This window comes from Phyllopteryx taeniolatus, chromosome 12 (assembly GCF_024500385.1).
Source record: "Phyllopteryx taeniolatus isolate TA_2022b chromosome 12, UOR_Ptae_1.2, whole genome shotgun sequence".
In the NCBI taxonomy this organism is placed as follows: Eukaryota; Metazoa; Chordata; class Actinopteri; order Syngnathiformes; family Syngnathidae; genus Phyllopteryx; species Phyllopteryx taeniolatus.
Genome location: NC_084513.1, coordinates 22,526,816 through 22,549,333, shown reverse-complemented (window position 1 = coordinate 22,549,333; position 22,518 = coordinate 22,526,816). Strand labels below are relative to the sequence as shown.

The following is a 22,518-nucleotide window of genomic DNA, read 5'->3' as shown; positions in this document are numbered from 1 at the left end:
CCGCCCCCAGCAACACGCGCTTTCGACCCCCACTGCCAAATTCATCGAGACAAAAGGAACTATATCAACGCAGTAGCCATTTTGCATCTCGTACACCTTTCTGCTTTTGGCATTTTAAAGATCAACTCGTAAAATCAACTCCATCGTGATTTTTTATTTTTTTTTGGGGGGGGGGGGGGGGCAAAAAAACAAAACAAAACAAAACAAAACAAAACAAAAACCACACGCACGACAATCAACGTTGGATCTACTTAATAACGACCGTTTGGATCAAATGATCGATTCAGTTACCTTGGAGGAAATATGCGACAGAAATACGTTTGCCTTAAATAAATAGTAATATTACGCATTTTAAGGACTGATGGGAAAATTCAAAGGAAAATAGAATATTTCCTATTTGTCAGGAGGTTCTGTTGAGGCTGTGAAATCCAGCGGCGAACGTTCGAAGGCGTTTCTAGCGGCCTCTTGTGGTCAATTGCGTCAAGTGCGCGCCCTTCTCGCAATGCTTTCCAACTAAGAGCTCAAAAGCAGCCAAATCCTTTTGATAATACGCGATCGTGCGATAACGAGCCAGGAATGCATTCGTGCAGTCAATTCCCACACATGAAAGTGATGAAACGCCAACCTTCGCTGCACTTTAAAGATGATTATAATCTATTATTGATGTCAGCATTTCAAGGCTAAAAGGATTGACTCGCATGTTAGTAGTTTACGGATTAATTTTAATGCCGTCACGTGCTTTCGTGTGTTAGCGTGCCGCACAAAGAGCCCAAAGCGCTTCGCGGCGTGCGCGTTTCGGCAACGAGTTTTCATCGGCCGCCGGTTTTGCCGCGATTCCAAATTCGATACGGAACGGCCGATGGAAATGCGCCTGAGCTTTCGCAAACAAAAACGTAAGCGAGAGCCGGCCGAGCTGCACCGATTTACGGTATACGGTACATTGTACACGTGGTATTTTACGATCACGCTTACTCAACTATACGTAATGACGTGATGTATCTGTGACGAGCGAGCAGAGCGCGGAGAGTCTCCTTCGCCGAAACGCACGGGTGCGCTCAATGATTCGTCTCTTCAAATATTCTCCGGCTTTCCTCTCTTTGTGGTCGAGCCGCTCCACTTCATCTCGACAATCTCGCCATGTTTTTGCGGTTGAATAAAGACTTCCACAATGCCCAATCGAGGTTTTCCGGTGGGCGCGGACGAGGCGTCGACATGCTGACACCGAGCGGCGTTGAACTTGCGGCTAGCCTGAGTTCCACCTTGTGCTCATGAGATGCTAACGTTAGCAGAAATGTCCACCCTGTCAGCAAGCGCGCATATTTGGCGGTTTTGCATATGCACTACGTTGACTGCTTGCAGTTCATTCATCAACGAATTCAGTCATTTTTCGTTGGTGCATTGTGGAAACCTGTTTTCAGAAAATACCGCATTCAAATACAGTAAGTGGAAAGGCGGTTAGCATATGCTAACAAATTTGTCTCACACAAACGTGGGATGCTTTTGCAACATGGACTTTTGTGATCATTTCGGAGAGAAATTTGTGACACTTTGTGCTTTAAGCTGCAGTTTAGCATCTCAGACTGAAGCGTCCAAAAAAAAAGCTGGAAATACTTTTTAGCCAATTTATTTGGATTTCTGTTCCAGTATGCGAGCCAAGCCCAAGAAAGGAACGCTTTTGTTACCGTTTTGCATTTGGGCCTTTATGTTTATTGCCTCAAAGTGTTTTTCATACAAAGATTAGGATTTTTCTGTGGCGCCAGCATCAGCTAGCGATGGACACGAGGAATTGAGCCGGCTTTCGTGGAGGCCGAGGAGCCGCGGTACTCCGGCGTCCGGCAGGCTTGGATGCGGGTGACGACGAGGGCCGATCGACGACAGGAGCGCGACCGAGATGGGGCTGATCACGAGAGAGCGCCGCCGGGCTCCAACAAAAAGGAGCGCAGGGCACCTCCGGAGCAAAGGTCACGGGCCCACTTCACAGCTCACGTGAAGACTCGCTAGCTTTGCTGAAGTGTCACCGACGCTGGATTCCCTCAAGCCTCTGCCAGGCCTCGACCGCAGCCCTCTTCACTTCCCGCTTGTTGTTTTGGGGGCACTCCGCCTTCAAAACCTCTTTGGTCGCTCGGGGGCGTTCGGGTCGGTCTGCGCTGCCAATCCGAAGCGTTGTGAAGCATTTGGCCGAATACGAGCGCATAATATTGCTCGGAAGTTCATCGTGCCGCTTTTGTCAGCGGTCGCATCATCGATCGATAGGAGGCGGCCGCCGCCATCGGCGCGCTTGTACAATTGGGTCCTCGTCGGATCCAGGGGGGAACCTGCGGGGCACTTGGTACCCGATTTTCTAGCAGCCTCAAATGAAAGCTGAAAGTCTGCAGTTCAAGCACTTTTTGTGGCTTCATTTCAAATGCATTGCGGTGCTGTTTGGAGACAAAAAGATGACAAAAAGGTGCCAGAAAGGTCCCAACGTTTACAGGGCGTGGCCAGCAGAGGGCAGCAACAGGCCTGAAATGACTTCACTGAAACAAACGACTCCATTTGTCCAACGGAAGCTTGTTTGTGACACAAAGCAAATCCTAATATAGGCCATTAAACAGCTAATTACTATATAAAGTATGCAATTGGGTGACGCGTGAAACAATTAACTTGTCTATTGAGTTCATAATTATATTGAACCTATTTGATCATCATTTATTTGTTTGTAGTGACACTGAACAAAAATATAAAGGCGACACTTTTGTTTTTGCTCCCGCTTTCCGTGAACTTTTCCTCCGTACGCAAAAGGTCATTTCCCTCAAATAGTCTTCCCAAATCTGTCTAAATTGGTGCGAGCGAGCATTTCTCCTTTGTCGAGATAATCCATCCCACCTCACAGGTGCGGCACATCGAGATGTTGATTAGACGGCACCGTTATTGCACAGGTGTGCCTTAGGCTGGCCACTCTGAAATGTGCACTTTTGCTTTATTGTGGGGGTCAGAAAAGCAGCCAGTATCTGGCGCGACCGCCATTCGCCTGCCGCAGCGCAACACGATTGCCGGTCGCGGCCTGCGGAATGTTGCTGCGCTCCTCTTCGAGGGCCGTGCGAAGTTGCCGGACATTGGCGGGAACCGGAACAATGAGACGGTTTCTGGCAGTTTGTGCGGATTGTTGCAGCAGCTGTCCGGGGGGCCGGTGGTGGAGGTCCTGCGCCGGTGCGGTTACACGCGGTCTGCGGTCGCGAGGCCGCTCGGCTGTGCTGGCAAATTGTCCGAATTGAACATTGGATTCACGGCCGGCGGCTCGGGCGGACGGTCCCGCAGTCAGCACGCCAAGTGCACGCGCCCTCGGAACTTGCCACACGCGTGGCATTGTGCTGCGTGACGAAGCTGCACTTTTCAGACTGGCCTTTAATTGTGGCCAGCCTGTGGCACACCTGCGCAATAATCATGCCGTCCAATCAGCATCTCGACATGCCACACCTGCGAGGTGGCATGGATTGGATGGGAGGGAGGGATTCCAGTTCCTAATAGTAACATTAGTTCCACCAAACCAGTATTTCTGAATGTAGTGAGTAGCATAGGCGAGAGAAAGACGTGCTGTACCCACTGAGCCGCAGCCGCGCCGACATGAATGCCTGAATAGTTTGTGTGTGTCAGGAGACAAGACAGTGTTGGCAATCAGTGTGTATTTGGCTTGCACAACATGAGGGCAAACTGCAAAAGAACCATTGGACCATTGAACCGGGCCAAAACCCGAGACATTTGACCTCTTTCAAGCCCATCAGAAGGCAGACCCTAGCGCAGAGGGCAAAGATTTCTTCCCCGCCCGCGTAGGCCAGCATGCACCCTCGAGAGCTGCCGGCGGCTCTCGAGTCTTGTCGCTCTCGTGACAAAACGGAGAGCCGTTGAAAACATGTATCAAATATTTTGGAACCTGTTGAAAGTGTCTTTCCTGTTAAGAAAAGAAAGCTGCAAGTGCATCAATAAATACAGTCACAAATGTTCACATGTATCTTGCTGCTCGTACTGCTCTCTTCTTTTTAGGAATGTCCTTCACCCGATATGTTACATGTACAAACAAAATATACCATTACTTTTCCGACGCATGCCTATTTTCGAACTCAAAGTGCCACATTTAGACCAACAAAAGTGGGAGAGTCGGACCCAATGTGAGCGAGTGAATGAGCCTCGCCTCTCCTCGCCTCGCCTCTCCTCTCCTCTCCTTGCCTCGCCTCTCCTCGCCTCGCCTCTCCTCGCCTCGCCTCTCCTCTCCTCGCCTCTCCTCTCCTCTCCTCTCCTTGCCTCGCCTCTCCTCGCCTCTCCTCGCCTCGCCTCTCCTCTCCTTGCCTCTCCTTGCCTCTCCTTGCCTCGCCTCGCCTCGCCTCTCCTTGCCTCTCCTTGCCTCGCCTCTCCTCGCCTCTCCTTGCCTCTCCTCGCCTCGCCTCTCCTTGCCTCTCCTTGCCTCGCCTCGCCTCTCCTCGCCTCGCCTCTCCTCTCCTTGCCTCTCCTTGCCTCGCCTCTCCTTGCCTCGCCTCTCCTCGCCTCTCCTCTCCTCGCCTCTCCTTTCCTTGCCTCTCCTTGCCTCGCCTCTCCTTGCCTCTCCTCGCCTCGCCTCTCCTCGCCTCGCCTCTCCTCTCCTTGCCTCTCCTTGCCTCACCTCTCCTTGCCTCGCCTCTCCTCGCCTCTCCTCTCCTTGCCTCGCCTCGCCTCTCCTTGCCTCTCCTCGCCTCGCCTCGCCTCGCCTCGCCTCTCCTCGCCTCGCCTCGCCTCTCCTCTCCTTGCCTCTCCTTGCCTCGCCTCGCCTCGCCTCTCCTTGCCTCTCCTTGCCTTGCCTCTCCTTGCCTCGCCTCGCCTCGCCTCTCCTCGCCTCGCCTCTCCTCGCCTCTCCTCTCCTTGCCTCTCCTCTCCTTGCCTCTCCTTGCCTCTCCTTGCCTCGCCTCTCCTCGCCTCGCCTCTCCTCTCCTCTCCTCGCCTCTCCTCTCCTCTCCTTGCCTCTCCTTGCCTCGCCTCTCCTCGCCTCGCCTCTCTTTGCCTCGCCTCGCCTCTCCTCGCCTCTCCTCGCCTCTCCTCGCCTCTCCTCGCCTCGCCTCGCCTCTCCTCTCCTCGCCTCTCCTTGCCTCGCCTCGCCTCTCCTCGCCTCTCCTTGCCTCGCCTCGCCTCGCCTCGCCTCTCCTCTCCTCTCCTCGCCTCGCCTCTCCTCTCGCCTCTCCTCATTCGGTGCGTACTCAGGCGTTGTGACGTGTTACTGCTGGATGTGGAGATGCTAGTAGCGACTCTGCTCCTTTTGTCCTCATTTATATTTTCAGGTTATTGACGACTCTGTGATTTAGGGTCCAAAACAACATCAAATGCAGTTTGTTTTCAGTAAGTTACACGAAAGTCACGTTGGCGGCCGGCGGCGACTCCCGGGCCACGTTTGCCTCCCGGTCCGCCCCCGGAACAGATGGATGGAATTGAAACATTTCTTGTCTGTTTTATAAAGACTGATCAAATTGAATCCAGCGTGCACATAATTATGAAGACAATTTTGCGGTTTGCCAAAATGTGATTTTAATATTTGTTGTGGGGAGAAAACACCAAATGGGACAAGAGGGACACATTCTATATTCTTCGAAACGGATTGGCAGGAACTCGGCGAGGAAAGTGTCGAGTTTCTTCCGAGTGGCAGAATACAAGACGCGGCGTGACATTACGGGAACATCAGATTCAAATAGACGACATTTAACAGGAGTCCGAACGCGCCGCCCTCACCTTCCGCCTTTCATCCGTCTTCTTCTTTTTATAGTTCACCTGACGTCTTCGCCTCTCTTGGTTTACGGTAGCAGATGAAAGGCCGCCGGCCGTTTGGGTTTGCGCCGCGAAAGCTTGAGCTAGTTTTTTTTAACGAGGAAACTTGTTTTGTTGTCTTGGGGACTAACGGAGAACTTTGGATTCAGTTCAAGTTCCGGTCGGCCCCCAAAAAAGAGACTTTTCAGGGTCCGGGCGAGAGAGCGAGAAAGCGAAGGAACCCCCCCGACGTGCGCGGCTGAGCTTAGCTGCACTCCTGGCAGTCGCAGGCCAGGATGTAGCGGTACGTGGCGGTGACGCGGGCGCCGCCGGCGCAGCGCAGGCGCACGGCCTTGAGTTTGGACGTGTGCGGGCGGCAGCAGGCGCAAGTGCTCTTGAAGGGCTGCTTGAGCACCGAGCTGAAGGAGATGAGCGGGTCGGAGCGGGTCGTCGGGCCGCAGCGGCCCTCGCAGCGCGCCAGCAGCGCCATCTGGAGGCACAGAAAAGCAGTTCAGTCGGACAACATTTTCTTCAGTGGGAAAATCAACGGCAGTGATCGCATTTCACGTGCTCGGTGTTACTCGGACTGTACAAGTATGCGCGCTTTCATTTTTCGGGCTTAGGGTGAATTAACCGCCTGACTGGTCCGAATGTATTTCTCAACCTGCTGGAGCGTTGCGACACGAGTGTGAGGCCGGGAATGCGGCTGAGCTTGCAAACGCCTTTGCGGACTCTCGTTTCCCAAATGTTTCTGCGGGCGAATTCCAGGCAATTGGAACGGACGGCGATTCACCGCGGATTTTCACGGCCCGGTCCTCATTTCGCGGTGGGGCGCTGCAGGTGACTTTTGTGCAAGCGCGTGGGATCAATTTCCACCCGTAGCATCGGCGGCGGGAACGTCTGGCACAGTGTGCGGGTTCGTTACCTGGACTGCTGAAAGTCCAAACGAATTCTAGCTTATCATCCTTGTCAGCCACGTTTTTTGATTTCGTTCAAGCGGATTTAAACATTTCCGAGCCGACTCGAACGCAGCCCAAGAGCCTGAGAAAAAGAAGCGGCTTCTCGGAACAACGAATGGCCATCTCCCGGCTGCGGCCTCGCACCGGATAGCGCCGATTTGTCGCGGGAGGGAGATCGGGGTCGTGACACCCGGACGCGCTCATTTACGGCCGCGCGCGCGCCTGATTACCGCCGTGTCCGTCAGAGACACATTTCGCTTTGTGGCTCTCGGCATTCCTGTCGCCTCCCTAAACAGACTCCTGTGTCATGTTCGTCTGTCAGCTGCTGGGTGTCGCCACCCGTGTCCCCACTTTGACACAGCCCCGTCTGGGACCCACGCACGCACGCACACACACACACACACACACACGCAGACACCGGGCAGGCCTGTTGTCGCCACTTTAAGACCGTTTGTCTTTGGCGGGGCTGACGCCAGGCCGTCAAACGGCGACAATTCTTTTGTGGTGTGACACTGCCGTGTGCGCCGCACGCACCGCTCACGCCGGCGTTCCCCGACCACGTGGACAACAGCACAAATACAAAACTCTATTCAGTAAAATGTCATCGACGGTCTTTGTGTTTCGTACTTAGGACAAATGAATTCAAACCGTCAGCAGTTATTTTGCTCCATTACGGATCATCACTGCACCACTAATGTACTATATCGAAATGGCGTTGCTTGCATTTACAGCATTTAAGTCTTATTTACGTTTATTTGTGCATATGGCACTAATTATGCATTTCGATGGGGCATATCCGATTGGTGCGTTCGCGGTGTCGGAGGGAAAACAAGCTGGAGGCGAGGGAAACACGGGGAAACAAAACCCTCGCCACGACTAAACTACCGATAAGAAAGCACTCGGGAAGCGACCTTACTCACAAGCGAGGAAGTGGCCGTAAATAAAAAGAGACGTCATTTCTTTGACAAAATATATCAAATTGGGTTCTCCAGACAGCAAGACGCACTTTCCAAGGCGAGTTTCTTTTTGATAACATCGCCGTTGTGCAAGCCTTCCCGGAAGTGTCCGCCGGAAGATCGCAGCCAGAATCCGCAGTGGGCCACAATCTTGTGTGTGTCTGCACATTAGCGGAGTATACCGCACACAATACCACCCAAACTGTTAAATGCCCGGCTTGTTGTTTTTTTTTTTTTACTTCATGTATAGGGTGAGTCACCGATAAAAAAAAAAAAAAAGTAATAATCAAAAATGTGAGAAATCCTTGTGCGTAGCGGGCCTAAGGTTCCCCAGTCCTGCTTACAAGGGGCGAGAATCGAGCTGAGCGCCATTCACACTCTCATTAACGATGGATGCCACGCTTCCACAAGTTCAAACCGGCAATTTCCTTGACTTGGCTTTTACAAAGTTAAATGCGTCGAAGTTTTAAAGTTAGCAAACGCAATCTCCTCTGCAGAAAGTCGACCACAGGCAATCGTCTGTGGCGTATTCCCCCGCTCTCATCCACGTTTCCAAAATGTTCTGTCGCGTGTGTTCAGTTGGGAATTCAGTCACGCGAGTCATGTGTGTCTCGCGTTCACGGCCTTCATTCTCGAGCTCATTCAGTTGACAACTTCGGCCGTGTTTTGCGACTCACCAATGAATGTGACGAGCTTGCGCGCGTCCTCCGCTTTCGAAAAGATGGAAGGTTTAGCGAGATTTCAAGGAGTGACGTGACACAAGGTTTGTAATTCAGTAGCGGCGAACGGGAATGAATGCTGGACTTTGGGAAGAAGGCAGAGTACCCCAGAAAAGAACAGACGCAAGGACGGAATCAAATGTGAGACTTTTGTGCTGGGAGTTGAGCAAGCGACCGCTTCATTTACCGACGTTCCAGACTGTCCGCAAGATTTTGCCGTGACTAACTCAAGGTTCTGTTTCAGCTTGTTTTTGGGGGGGTTACTGCGTTTGGGAAGGCCAAAGACAAAATCTCAGCCAACAAGTTTAGATCAGATCTGCCCTCTGTTCGACCCCTTTCACTCTTGAATGCCTCGGAAAAATGTGCCTTCGTTGGCTGGCTGTCTTGCAAACAGACAAATGGAGGAACAAACCCAAACCATTTCAAACACAACCCCCGTATGTTTGCTAAAAATGTAGGAGAAATTCAATGACCGTCGGCTCTTTGTGCGTATGAAATGCTCGGAACAAAATGTTTTCCAAAGTGGACTGATTCTGTCGTCCGAAGCAACGTTCGCCCAAAAAGGAGCAAGTGAGCGCAATGCAGAGTCTCAACTTACGAGGGTGGAGTCTTGACTCATTTTTCTCAGTCTTACCTTGGCGTTGCACTTATAAATGGGGTGGCTGATTGTCTCGACAAAGTGATGCCTCAGGCAGCGCCGGGGGTCCGAGACGCTCACGTGCGAGGGGTGTCCGTCGTCGCCGGCGGACTGCGCCGAGCCCGGCGGGGGGCAGCACATCAGGACCAGCAGGAGGCCGAAGGGCGGGACCGCAGCGATTGAAGCTCTCATGGTCGGACCGCCCTCGGGCCCGCCCGGGATCCTTACGAAGAGTTTTCTGCACGACGACTTCAGGGCGTCATCGATGACCGATCTCACTCGTTGCTCACTTCTTGTACGGCGGAGCTTCAAATCCAGCGCGCTGTCGAGCCAAACTGGGAACAAGGTTGGATTCGTAGGGCCTCTCCATCTCCTGGCGTCCTTATTCACAACGGTCTGGTTGGAGGCAAAGACATCAAATCGTTCAAATACAATCAACCGTCAGAAGCTGAATTGGACCTGGAAATTCAAGAAAAGTCCAACAAAGTTCCACAGCCTGAATGAAAGGAGCAGCTAGGACCGAAGAAGAAGTTGCCCCCATTCTACCAGCTCGATGAAGTCGGGATCTGTCCGTTTGTTTTCTTTTTCTGGGTCGCTAGTCTGTAGGAACGGGCGAACCGAGTCGTTCCGCCAACGAATACGCCAACCTCGGTCGTGCGGTGAAAACGGTGAAGACCGGACGAGCGGGAAAGGAGTTCGAGGTGGAAAACCTGACGCGTCACAGCAGACCCCGCCAGCAGATGTCGTCATCGAATTTATAATCGACCGGTTAACACATCTGCCTCGCAGTTCTGGGGACCGGGGTTCGAATCCCGGCCCCGCCTGTGTGGAGTTTGCGTGTTCTCCCCGTGCCTGCGTGGCTTTTCTCCGGGCATTCCGGTTTCCTCCCGCATCCCAAAAACACGCGTGCGAGGTTGATTGAAGACTCTAAATTGTCCGTAGGTGTGAACCTGAGTGTGAATGGTTGTTTGTTTCTATGGATGTTTCCCATAGGAAATAATGGCAATTGAATTTGTTTGTTCCAAGGTAAAACTGTGCCCCCACTTCCAACAAGATAAACAGGCTAAAATAACGAAGGAATGGCTTCAGAACAACTCCGTGACTGTTGTTGAATGGCCCAGCCAGAGCCCTGACTTAAACCCAATTGAGCATCTCTGGAGAGACTTGAAAATGGCTGCCCACCAACGTTCACCGCCCAACCTGACAGAACTGGAGAGGATCTGCAAGGAGGAATGGCAGAGGATCCCCAAATCCAGGTGCGAAAAACTCCTTCCCAAAAAGACTCGTGGCTGTTTTAGCTCAAAAGGGGGCGTCCACCAAATACTCAGCCATGGGTTGGAATATTCAAGGCTGTGTGCTATTTCAGTTTTTCTTGAATAAATCTGCAAAAATGTCAACCATTCCGTTTTTGTCTGTCCGTACGAGGTGCTGTGTGGACATGAATGAGAAAGAAAATGAACTGAACTGATTTTAGCAAAGGGCTGCAATATAAAAAAAGAGCGAACATTTGAAGGGGGTCTGAATACTCACCGTACCCACTGTACATGCCAACTCCGGTTCATAGCAACGCATAAAAACAATGAAGTGCTTTGGAGAGGTGTCCCTTGACAAAAAATTTTGTCATTCTTTAGCTTTCAGTTGGACTCAGACTTGCCCTCTCATCCCCCCGTTGGCTATTCGTATTGACCGTAACCAATGACCTCTGAATCGGTATCGAATTGCTACTTCTTGTACCATTCCGAAACAACAGTCCAACAAAAGAAAAATCCAATTTGATGCAAAAACATTGTACTTTTGAGTTTAAAATGGCTTACTTTCAGGGTTAACCAGGATCCCTCGCCGGGTTTTGCACCCGTCGGCGCCGCAAATCGGAGCGGCCGCTTGGCTACCGAGCCCGCCTCGGCGACGGCCACGTCGGCGGGTTCCGCTATCGGCCACCTCCTTTCGAGGAGATCTCTCCGGCGGCGCTTTAATGTGCGCAGCCGGAGAAACTAAGCGCAGTGAGTCCCGATGGCGTCGGCCAGAAACAAAGTCTCAACTTTGTGAAATATTTTCGATTTTCAAATGCAGCTCTTGTCACAATGAAGTAGTTTGTTGTGATTCGAATGCGAAAATTCAGATTTTGCATTTGTTTTTTTCCGGTGGACTCAAGTGTCAATTCAGGTCACCGCCTATTCGTGCATTGGCTGTTTGAATTATTGTCAGCACAAGGACGTATCACAGCTACAATGAAGGGGGACACTATGAGATAAAAGTCACAATTTTATCCTCAGAGAAAAAAATCCCAATCATATGAGAATAATTATTTCAATCAATGATCTTTCCCCCATTAATGATGCAACCTTTCCCCAAATATAGCAAATATATAAAAAAACCAAATTCTTCCCCCGCTTGTTCAGTGTGGTCCGAACACATCCTTCACACGATAGGATAATGACGTGCTTCCCTCGTGGCACTAATTTCCATTTCAGGGTCTGCCGCCGGCATCGTTCTCCGCCGAGGTTGTTGCTCTCGAGGGACCTTAACAAAAACCCTCAAGTTGATGCGTCCTTTGTTTTTGCTGTGCAAATGTACTCAACGTATCGTGTTCTACGGTTTGAGAGTTTGGCACGTGACTGGCAAAGCATATGGTTCCACTGTTTTACGTGCGCTCCCCGCTGTGAATTCATTGCTTTTCCCCTTGCAGCGAGTTCACATGAAACCGTAATAACGCCTCGTTGGCCAAATCTTCCAAGCCCGACCGACTCTGTTTCCAACTTGAGCGAGAACGGAATCATCGTGCGGTCTGTTCAACCGAACGCTTTGAGGGATGTTTGAACCCGAGCCGCGAGGTAGATTACGGCCGACGCCGATCGGCGGGCGCTAACCCTCTACGCCGAACCCCAAAGCAAAACTCTGCTCCGCCTGATAGCCTCGCTAGCGTTTTCGTGGCATCGAACTCAAGGGTCATTCAGGAAGCTACCGTGTCCGTCGTTCACCACTCCTGTTGTTCGGACGGACTCGAATGCACGACACCGGTCACGGAAGATCCGAATCGGATTCAAAAACAAAAAGACGGTATCTGGCTGAGAGTCGGCAGGAATTGGAAACCCCAAAAAAAAAAACAGGACGTAGAAATCGACCAAAATGAAAGCAATGACAGAAGCGCCACTTCTGCTCCGTCAGCCGCAACGCTGCCAATGATCTCCAAGTGTCAGCGTCCCGAAACACCGGCCGACGTTAGGCAGACGTACGCGCGGCTGTCGAGTGTCCCGTTTTGGCCGGGACGGTACCGTATTTTACCCAGCTGTCCCGGAAATCTCCCGTATTAGAATTTGAAAATGAAAACTTCCTCTGCCTCCCCAAAGTGGAGAAGCCCGGTGGCCGTTGTCGCGAGGTTAGCGCCGACGGCGGGGACAAGCTCGGAAAACCAACGAGAGACGGAGGGATGTGATGAAGAAAGCATTCCTGTCCTGCCCAACAAACAAAGGAGGGCCTGTCAATATTTAGAGAAAAAGAAGAGCAAGATGGCGCACAGTCCCGCATTTCGTACGATTCGGAAGCGGGATTTCAGCGTCTCGCACGGGGGGCCGAAATGACGTCAGTCAGCGCGAAAAAGCCACCGAGCGCCCGCGCTGGCCGGCGGCGATGTCCGCATTTGTGATCAGAAATCCCACCGAGGCAAACCGGGTCAGAAATGCGGAGGTTAAAACATTTTGGTGACGTTGACATTGTTCTTTTTGCAGCGTCCATGAGCCTTTAGCCTCGGGAGGGAATGCGTGGAAATTTCCTGCCGCGCTTGCTTCAATTGGCCCGCCCTGCGCGCCCTATGACCTTTCAGTTCTCATTAAGGCGACAGATGACAGCTTCACTCCGAGCAGGGCAGACAGAAGTGGCAACCAAGCGGTCCTCGACACCCGTGGGAAACGTGGGAGCAATAAAAAAGAAAAGAGCTTTAAATGTGCAGTTTGCATGCCAATCAAAAGTGGCCAACTGCTCAAATGATGAATTATTAGAAATGATTTATTTAAGGACTCGATACTAGCCGCCATTTTTCGTCCGTAAAGTTTTCCGGTTCATTTCTACGACGACGACATAAGCCGCCGTAGTCCCGCTCGCTCATCTACGCGAAAAGCGCTAGTAAAGCCGTAATTACCGGAAATATTTGCATGAAAAACACTCGGAGGCCATAAATCTAAAAGAGTCAAATCAAATAGAAAGTGGTAAAACAGGACAATAGAATAATAGAGACTATACAACACGGTGGGAACTGCGGGAACTACGCGCGGCTTCTCGGCCGGCTTCCGACCTCGTACGGTACGTAGTTAGCGTGACGCCCGTCGCGCCCAAAGCACGCGTCGCCGTCCTCCTCCACGCCGACATCGCCGCACAGCTAATGCGCAGATTCACGAGCGTCACATTTGGGTGAGTTCCAGCTGACGGGCAGTCTGTCACATCGCCGCGTGAAAGAGTTACGAGTGCGAGCTACGGGAATCGATCGGCGTTTTTATCAAAGTCTCATTTGCTCAAATATGATGAAAAGTTGTCACTGTTTATGCTAACAATATGTTCAAATTGTTTGGATTGTTCGGCACGTTGATGACAACGGCTAACGGTTTGTGGCTCGCGCCAATGTGTTCTTATTTCGAGAGCGTGAAACATCTCTCAATAAATATGCCCCAGAAAGTACAGTAGCTCGAAAATCCCCCTCGACCGGTTTATACGATGAGCGTACATCGGCTACATCGGCAGTTTCTGGTTTCCGGTTTCTATCTTTGAGGGCCGAAGCCGAGGAGCAGCTTTCCCCTCGCCGTCTTTTGGCACTCCCGCCCTGGACTCGGATTCGTGGGGGCCGGCAGCAGTTCCCGAACAGCAGCTGGACCCTCCCCGTACTTGCTTTTGTGGGAACGCGGTCACCTTTGCTTCTTTCTTTCTTCATTCATTCCAAAAAAGTGCCGGGTTGGCAGCAGAACAACAAGTCTTTCTTTGTGTGAAATTCTCAGCTCCATTAAAGTAAACAAATGGACTCGAGGCAACGTAAAAGAAAACCAGCAGAGGAGGGAAAACGGTCACAACACTGCCAAGTCCAAAGAGCTTTGGGTTGTGTGCCGCCATGTTCGTCGCCTGCCCCGCAGCGCTCTGCTGTTCAAAAGGATTTGGTTCCAAAATCCCATCCGAGGACGGACGGGGGGAAACCGAATCGATCGTGTTGCGTCGCTTCGGCCGATCTGGACGGAATGCTGCCGCCTAATTCGGACGGCCTCGACTTGGCATCCCGGGACTAAAACACCAAGAACAACACGGACGAGTCTGCCTTTCTTAGTTATACGAAGGCACAACATCGGTGTGTTGGAACGTCGCTCTATCATCTATCATCCATGTCATTTGCCCATTTTGAAAAAAAAAACCTGTACTTGTCTTTTTGGAAGGGCCCCCAAAAGCGCAAACAATCTGTCGTGCCAAATGCGTCACATCCTCCGAGAAATGATTCCGCTTCCTTTCTGGCAATTTACTCTCACTTAGACTTCCCTATTTATTGTTTATATCATTTCATGCAAACTGTTCTCTGTGGAGATTGGCGTGCAGAACTTTCATAAAATACCAAAAGCGAGGCTGGAGACGAGCAGATTAGGGGATTCGTAGTCTCTCCGAAACGTGCCAGCCATCTTGTTTGTTTACAATCAAATGAAACATTTTGAGGTTGGCCCTTCCAATTCCCAAGCGGGCTGTCAGGAAATCAGCGTAACTTATCCATCCGTTTTCCGTCGCGCTTCTCCTCACGCGGGTCGCGGGCCAATGGCAGGGCACACGTCAACAAACGACCATTTGTTCTTCCCCAATCAACCTGCCACGTGTGCGGGAGGGAACCGGAGTTTCTCCATTTGCTCTTTAACTGACTTCTCTGGTACCGCGGAACTAATTTGGCACCGAAGGTTAAAACGACATCGTAAGTCAAACCGAAAAAGAGCATTTGCCAATTCCGCTCGATTTCCTTTTGAGTACAACTTGGCCCAGCGGCGGTCTCTATTATTAAGACGACGCGGGAGAGCTAAACCGCAAAGCCGGCGAACGATCCGTCCCAAGGTCTGAGAAGTTGTTTCCAACAGATACGATGACGTCTCCGCGGGGAGGCCGCGGTGGGAAAGACGCCACGCGCCGACGCGGCCGGCCGCTGGAATTTGCTTGTTTGGATTCTTTGCCGGCCGTATACATAAACATATTTTCAATGGAACTTTGAATCCTAATCTTACCATCAGCGAGTTCCACTAACACGATCATGCTACAAGCGCAAAAATCAACGAACAATCGAAGTAGCAACCTCGTCGTGCCGAACAAATTGATTTGAGCACGGAGACCAGGATTTCTCAGAGAGCCTTCAGGATCATGACGTGCTTTCGTTTACCATCTTCAACCTTTCTGTCGAATAACGTCACACCACCTTTTCACAAAGAAAAATAGGAGTCGTCGTTATGATCATTAGAGTTCCAAAATATCTTTGAAAATAGTTCGTCTTTTAGCAGTTTGCTAGCGCGACATCTTCCGCGGTAGTTTGAATTCTTTCGTTTGCATTGCGTCAAAAGAAAGTTACGACACACCGATGCGCCAAATGACAACCTTTCCCTATTGACGAGCTGCAAATACGGTGGCCCTTAAGGGTAATGCGACACGTGCGCCGATAAGGAAAGCGCCACTGTGCTCGCTTCCAAAAGCGGAACATCAGCCGTTTTAACATCAGGCGGCGCCACCGCACACACAAGTTGCGGCGATTGACGCAAAATTGGGTGGGCGTGTCCATCATAACGGGACGCCGGGGCTCGCACTGTTCACAACTCCAGATCGAGCCCCGATCGGAACCCGACAGATGGACGTCGCGGTGGTCACGTGATGCGGTAGAGTCCTTGATGCCCGCCCGTGCGACACCAGAGTCTCGCTGCCGGCCCGCCGGTCCCCGTGAAGGTCCGAGCGCCCGCCCCGCGCCCCGCGCCCCGCGCCATCCCGTCGGCCTCCCAGCAATGCGGAGGCCCGCGCAGCAAACACAACTTACTTTTGGACGCGCAGCTTTGCAAATGTGACAACATAAAAGCCATAAGTTAAGTGGGCCGCCGATATTTATACGCGCGTCCCGCCGCGTGGAGCCGATCCACGCGCTCACTGCCAACTTCTCTTGTACACGACACATGGCGGCAACAGCGTGCGTGAGGGGGACGTCGCGGTGACACATTTAGACGCATAATGTCAGTGTTTCACTCGCGTCTCTTTATGAAGCCTTCTTTTTTAGCCTTTGGACAGAGCGCCGACGCCTAATTCATCTTGTGTTCTATCAATCATCTGCGCTATTAATAGCCTCGTCTGTGGCAACATCGCACAGACCGCGAACAGTGACTCCAAATGGACTGCACAGCGGCAAACAAATACACCGGCGCACATCCTCCAATTTCATTTGAATGTCTTCAGGCTGCTCGCCGTCAGCATTCGAGCACTCAAACCAATTTTTGTCCTGGTTTGAGTTTTTGTTTGACTCGGCTTTGGATCGGATTTGCTTTTTGTCGTCGTTGTTGTTTTGTCAAGTTTCGCCGCGTCCCGTGTTCATGTCTCGTGCGCTCGTTGGGTTTTCGTCGCCACGTGTTCTCGTCAGCCCTCTACCTCGTGTCGACCAATCGGCTGACTCCGGCCACTCGCGTCTTGTCCGGGTGTGCCTCGTTGTCTCGTTCGCTTGGTTTGCGCAGACTGTTGGATCTTTGTTGCTGTCGTAGTTATCTTGCTGTGTCGTTGTGTTGTTTTTTTGGACTTGGTTCATATCGAATTTTTGAGAATTTTTGAAAATAAATATTGGATTTTCCCCCCCGTTTGGGTCCGCCCTTTGCCGCCACGAAAACAACAACGTTGCCAGTTTTCAGTAAATACCGTAACACCGCTTGTCAGCAAAAGAAGCCCGAGCCGCATCCGAATGGCGAAACGGATTTAAACCGTGAAACCATAAAAGATTGCGCTAAACATTTGGAGATGGGAAGCGGCGTTCCGCAGGGACGTTGCGTCCACGCCACGAGGGCCCGTACTCCGCCGGCCTGTCGTCGGTTCCTACGTGCGGTGACGACGTCGATCTGAGCGAAATCGGCAGCTGCGGACAACCCCGAGCTTTCTGTTTCTAGCGGACATGATGCCGGCGCGCAGCCTCCTCGTTTCGATTTCCGACCTCTCAATAAAAGCGTTTTGATTCAGGTAAGACATTCACGTCATTGTCCAAGCGGGAAGGGCTCTTGACTCATTGATTCTATTTGCTGTTTTTCCCGTCATCGGTGTTTTACGGGCCGAGGCTCAGACGACTCGCCATTTGTCGAACAGCGGCTATTGCTGACGGGCGACGCGGGCGTTACTTCACACCCCGACACGTCCGCGACGGCTCCGACGCTACCTTTAAAGGCGGGAAATCGACGGCTCGACATTCCCACGTCTGCCTTCTTTCCCAAGGACGCCGTCGCCGCGCCGCACGATTTGTTCCCTCCGCCGACGTCATGACGTTCATTTGGCTCCCCTCCTCCTCCCTCCATTGTTTGAGCAGCTTTTAATAAACTAAAGGGCAGATTCCGGACTGGAATGAGGCAGAGGGGGGGGATGGGGATAGACCTGTCCTACACACACGCACGCGCGCGCGCACACGGTTTGGCATGCGGAGTGCCAAGCTCTTCGACTGTCCGCTGACGCCAGAACACACAAATGTAGCGGCCCTCCCCGCACGCTAACCTCCTAAAAGCTAAGCTCCTCACTAAATATAACGTCCGCCGAAGACAAACAACAGGCATCCCTGCGAGCGAAGCGTCTGTTAGCTTTGCACTTTTCTCCCATGACCTGACGCAGATGCTGCGCCCTCGACCTGTGCAGTGTCTTTGACGACCTTTTCAAAGCGCTCGCCGATTCCAATGTGTCGTACGTCCTCGTGTCCGTGAACTGTCCTTTTTGTCGTTGGCGTTCGCAGGCCAACTAAGTCGGTGGCCGTTTGGAGCGCCGCGCGGAATTTCGGGACAATGAAGCCGCCGAAGCCAAATTCACGCAAGACTATGACATTTGGTAAGCGGGTCTATAAACAATGAAAGAAAGGATTCTAGCGCGCTGCTTTCTTCAGTTTCTTCCTTTTTCCTTTTTAATGGCCGGTCCAAATGAAAAAAAAGAACCTTTCATGAAAGTTGTTGTCTGAATCTGGGATTGTAACGCCGCCTCCTGGCTTTTTCTCTTCCACGTGACGGAGTAGCATTTCAAACGGCAAGCGAGCCGCGGATGGAGGCTCCCCAAAAAGGCTTCGCATGCGTGCATTTTGCTTTTTTCTTCCTGAGATTTTGGAGTATCGAATTTTTCGGAGCTCAGCTTTACTATTGTTGTGGTTGTTGTTCCTTTTGCAGCAATTCCTTAGTCCTCGATTGCAATGAGCTCCATTGGTCATTTTGGGAGCTCGATCGATGTCGTTTACCCGCGTCCCCCATCCCAGAGCGTTTCGGTCTCTCGATGTCATCGAGATCGCTTTGTTTTCCCCCCTCATCTCCTTAACGGGACGTTCCCCGCCAGCTCCGCCCCTCCGTGGTGGCCCCCTGGTATAATGTGAAGGAGAATGCCGCCCCTGACCGGGAAAGGAGAGCGTTCCGGCCGTGCGGGACATTTGGCCGTCCACCGCCTCAACGAAAGGACTTCATTTGGACGCATTTTTGGCCTGACATTTGCCATAAGATGACAAATGTGGAGAAACGTGCCGATGAAACGCACGTATCTCCGCATTTGTCATGTGGAAGAAAATTCTTGGGCAACAAAAACAACTTCCGTCCCTTCTCAGTCGCGCGTCTCCCGTTCGGGGTCGCGGGGTCACGGGGTCGCCGCTGCGCCCTGAACAGAACTTATTGTCTTCTTGTTCTGAACATGAAGAAAAAGCTACCGACGACGCGTACGGTCGGATGTCGTACGTGCGATGACACGTCCGTCCGTTTGGATTTTGTTCGAGAACAATATCAATATCATATCGGATGTGGCAAAAGTACTCACACTCGCTACGTCAGTGCACATTCAAACATGCGGAGGTCAAAAGCACTCCGGGGAAAGCAGAAGTACCGAGTCAACTCCCTAACATAGTTTGAGTCGTGCTCAAGTCAAAATGTTTTTGATACGATAACTTGTCAGCCCACAAAATAGTTTCTCTGCTTTGGTGCTCGCACTACTAGTAAGGGGGAAAATGAGAATGCAGAATCTGCTTTTAAGGCCGACACGTTCGCCACCTTCACGATCACTCGCGTCACCGATCACGTCAGACTATTGTCTTAAGTACGGCCGCGGATGGGGAATATCTTTCTTCTCCCGATACCGTTGCCTCATTTCTCCTTGCCGTTTTGGTTTGGAACCTCCAAAGCGGTCCAGATCTCAAGCCTGGCTGATTTCCCTCGTCTGCCTCTTTGACGTTGTGGCGGTGCAAAGAAAATCATTTGGACGAAGGAAGGACACACGTCTCTTTTCAAATGTCGGCAGTCAAAGGAAAAAAGTCATCCCCAAACACTGCGCAAACAAATGTGGACACGCACACATGGCCGCTCTTACCTTCGCGAAAGGCGACGGTGGTCCGAGTCTTCTCGTTGCCTCTCGACGTGTGCGCCTCCCCGCTCGGCTCCGTCCGCCGCCCGCGGGTCATTCCCAAAACAAGGCAAAGCGTCAGTGGAGGAGGATGCTGCTCCTGCCTGCCACATGTGGACGTGACATGGCAAATCCCTCCCTCCCTCCCTAACCCTCCCTCTCTCTCTCTCTCTCTCTCTCTCTCTCTCTCTCTAACACAGCAGCTGATGCTCTCTCGGCCACAAGCTTCCCGCGGTGGCAAATGGTGATTCCAAGCCATCGGGAGCGAGAGAGAGAGAGAGAGAGAGAGAGAGCGAGCGCACCAAAAGCCAAGCATTTTTTTTGGTTGTTTTTTTTTACGAGGTCAGGGTCGTAAAAGTGTTTGGTTGGTTTCGAAACAACTGCCCCTCGGTGGTCTTACTGCAGCAGCCGGCCGGGAGTGGGTGCAGGGCGGCATGAGGAGCGGGAATTTCAAGACCTCACGGATGACAATCTCCGGGCTCGGAACTCTCCACCTGGAAGCTCGAAGAGGAATGGTGAAACTACAGCCCGAGGGGTCAACTTTGTGGAGATTTCATTTTAGGAGCACGTGTAAACGATCATGCTCGGCGGACACAACATTAGGTACACCTGCAAAGTGGAAACGAGACCCAAAACAAGATCTGGATCCAAAAGTCTGCGTCCACAAGTACACGGGGCCCTACTTTCGTCAGTTGCTCATTTGGTGGAAGCGGCTCCTCTCCTTCCCTTTAAATGCGGCGCGACGACCTTCGTCTCCGATGCGGAACGGCGGCGAGCCGTGTGTGAGTGGACCTCTGTCGCCGTGGCAACAGACAACGTGACACGGTCCCCCGATAACCGCCGACGACTTGAATTTGTCAGCGGACCTCATGCATCGGTCTGCTTGTACTCCGACCCGATTCACCCAAAATTGAGTTAGGCCGGCGGTCTACATCGCGGCAGAATTTCACTCTGTTGGCCAAAACTGATTTGCTTTCTTCTAAATCATTTACAAGCAGTCTCTTGATTCTCTTCCTGAAATTCCCGTTTCCAACTCTTCAGAATACATTTCAATCCTAACAATACACCATTGGCTTCGGAGTCCACGAATTTGAGAAATATGCTCCGATTAGAAATCCGCGAGCAGCCACGCTGGCAAAGTCGGCGGAGATGGCCGCGTACCTGACGAAGCAAACGACGACGACGCGTTCGGCGGGCGTGCGAATGCGCTGACCTCACCCGTGATCCTCGCGTGGCCTCCGTGCGACGCGGGACGCCCTGAAATAAAAATGAGACAAAAGGTGAGGTTCACGCTCCCCATGAATGACGCTTGACTGCAATCGTCGCCTTGCCTCTTCGGTCGCCATTTCTTTTGCGTTTGGCACCCGGAGGTGCGTCGGAGAGAATCCAGAAGATGGCGAGAGGAGGAAGGAGCGCAGCCGGACTCATAAGTCACGTCGTCGCCGACGTGTTTGTTGGTACGGTAAATGAACGAAGACTACTAATGGTGAAGTAACTGGCGTGATTCTGGCTGCTTGATGGACACGGCCCCAATGCCAGCGGACGGTACCGGCAGAATTGGAAAACTTCTTTCTGGACGCAAATGCCCGTCCTGCGCGAACCTTCATGCAAATCGGTCGTGTACTTTTTCCTCGTAATCTTGCGGACTATCAAACAAACCGCGTTCGGCGGCGGTCGTTCAACCAGTCGGCAGAATTCTTTGTCGGCAAGGAAGCGCACGCGCGCGACCGGCGTCCTGCTATGCGAGCTCAAAATTCTCGGGGGAAATAAGAGCGCAGCTTAGCGGGTCGAAAGTTTAAGACGCGCAATTACCTGAATGACCTCCACTGACCCTCGAATTTCTCACCTTCGGGGTTGGGGGGGGGGGGGGGGGGGGGGTTTACGGCCCCAACTGCCTCCTGCAGAGTTGTACAAAAGCACGCTCTGCCTTCTAATGACCCTCGCAGGCGTCATCGCAGACATTATCGCATCGTAACTCACACGCAGATGCGTGCTAATGTCCCCTTAATGGGAGGCCGAATGCTGAATTCCAAATGCGAATCCCGCACGCGGCGGCGGGGTGGCGGGAGCAAATCCTCGTCCGGCACACAGAGCGCCATTTTCACTTCGTCAACTTCCTAAACTGAGATTAAAGGATCATGCCGATACGGTGGAATCGGTAGAAGAGCTCGAGTTCACGCTATGAGTTTCAAGTCTCCTTGATTCAAAATCATGCCGTATTAAACGAGGTGAGCTTGGCGGTGTGTGCTCAACGCGCACACATAAGAATCATTATCTTCTCCCCAAAAGGAAATCGTTATCAGAATCGAATAAACGTCGCACCGACGCTTTCAGGATACCGAAGACGAAAATGTTTGGGAAGGCTCCCCTAAAACGGATTCACCAAGCGTAGGGCTGCGGGAATGCCCACCGGCCAGTCGCTTATCTTTACATGGAATTGAAACGCTACAATTATGTGACGAAACGGTTAATAGAATAGAATATGATCGGGAAGGGCTGTTTCGGATTTGGAGGCGGACCTGCGCAATCTGATGACATCCGATACAAAAGCCGGATCGAAAAGAACACGGACTTCCGATCCATGCTGTCAGGAAAGTGTCCGGCATAATATCCATCCATTTTCCGTAGCGCTTCTCTCCTCACGCGGGTCGCGGGCGTGCCGGCGCCTATCCTGGCGCGGGAGGCGGGCTACGCCCTCAACCGGTCGCCAGCCAATCGCGGGGCACATCGAAACAAACAACCGTTCGTGCTCACATTCGATCGAACCGACGGGCAATTTATAGTCCTCAATCAACCTAGCGCGCATCTTTTTGGGATGCGGGAGGAAAGCCACGCAGCCACGGGGGGGAACATGCAAACTCCACGCAGGCGGCGCCGAATTTGAACCCGCGACCTCACAACTGTGAGGCGGACGCGCTAAG

General features: G+C 52.1%; 1 protein-coding gene across 2 annotated transcripts; it reads right to left on the bottom strand.

Annotated features, from left to right (window-relative positions):
• Positions 1-5,483: 5,483 nt before the first annotated feature.
• On the bottom strand, positions 5,484-20,021 carry ndp (norrin cystine knot growth factor NDP). 2 transcript variants are annotated; one of them, XM_061793256.1, is made up of 4 exons: positions 19,998-20,021; positions 19,565-19,644; positions 9,011-9,409; positions 5,484-6,232 (listed from the first exon to the last, which is right to left on the bottom strand). In XM_061793256.1, the coding sequence occupies exons 3-4, from the start codon at positions 9,203-9,205 to the stop codon at positions 6,008-6,010; spliced, it is 420 nt and encodes a 139-aa protein (XP_061649240.1). In that variant the 5' UTR covers positions 9,206-9,409; positions 19,565-19,644; positions 19,998-20,021; the 3' UTR covers positions 5,484-6,007. The 2 variants fall into 2 exon arrangements, with proteins under 2 accessions (XP_061649240.1, XP_061649239.1); XM_061793255.1 differs by lacking the exons at positions 19,565-19,644; positions 19,998-20,021 and adding an exon at positions 15,312-15,332.
• Positions 20,022-22,518: the final 2,497 nt, after the last annotated feature.

Excerpts from the sequence above, each read along its gene's own strand:
- ndp (XM_061793256.1), bottom strand. The coding sequence starts at position 9,205 with ATGAGAGCTTCAATCGCTGCGGTCCCGCCCTTCGGCCTCCTGCTGGTC. Across the intron at positions 6,233-9,010 it reads TTTATAAGTGCAACGCCAAG|ATGGCGCTGCTGGCGCGCTG; the intron begins GTAAGACTGAGA and ends CTGTGCCTCCAG.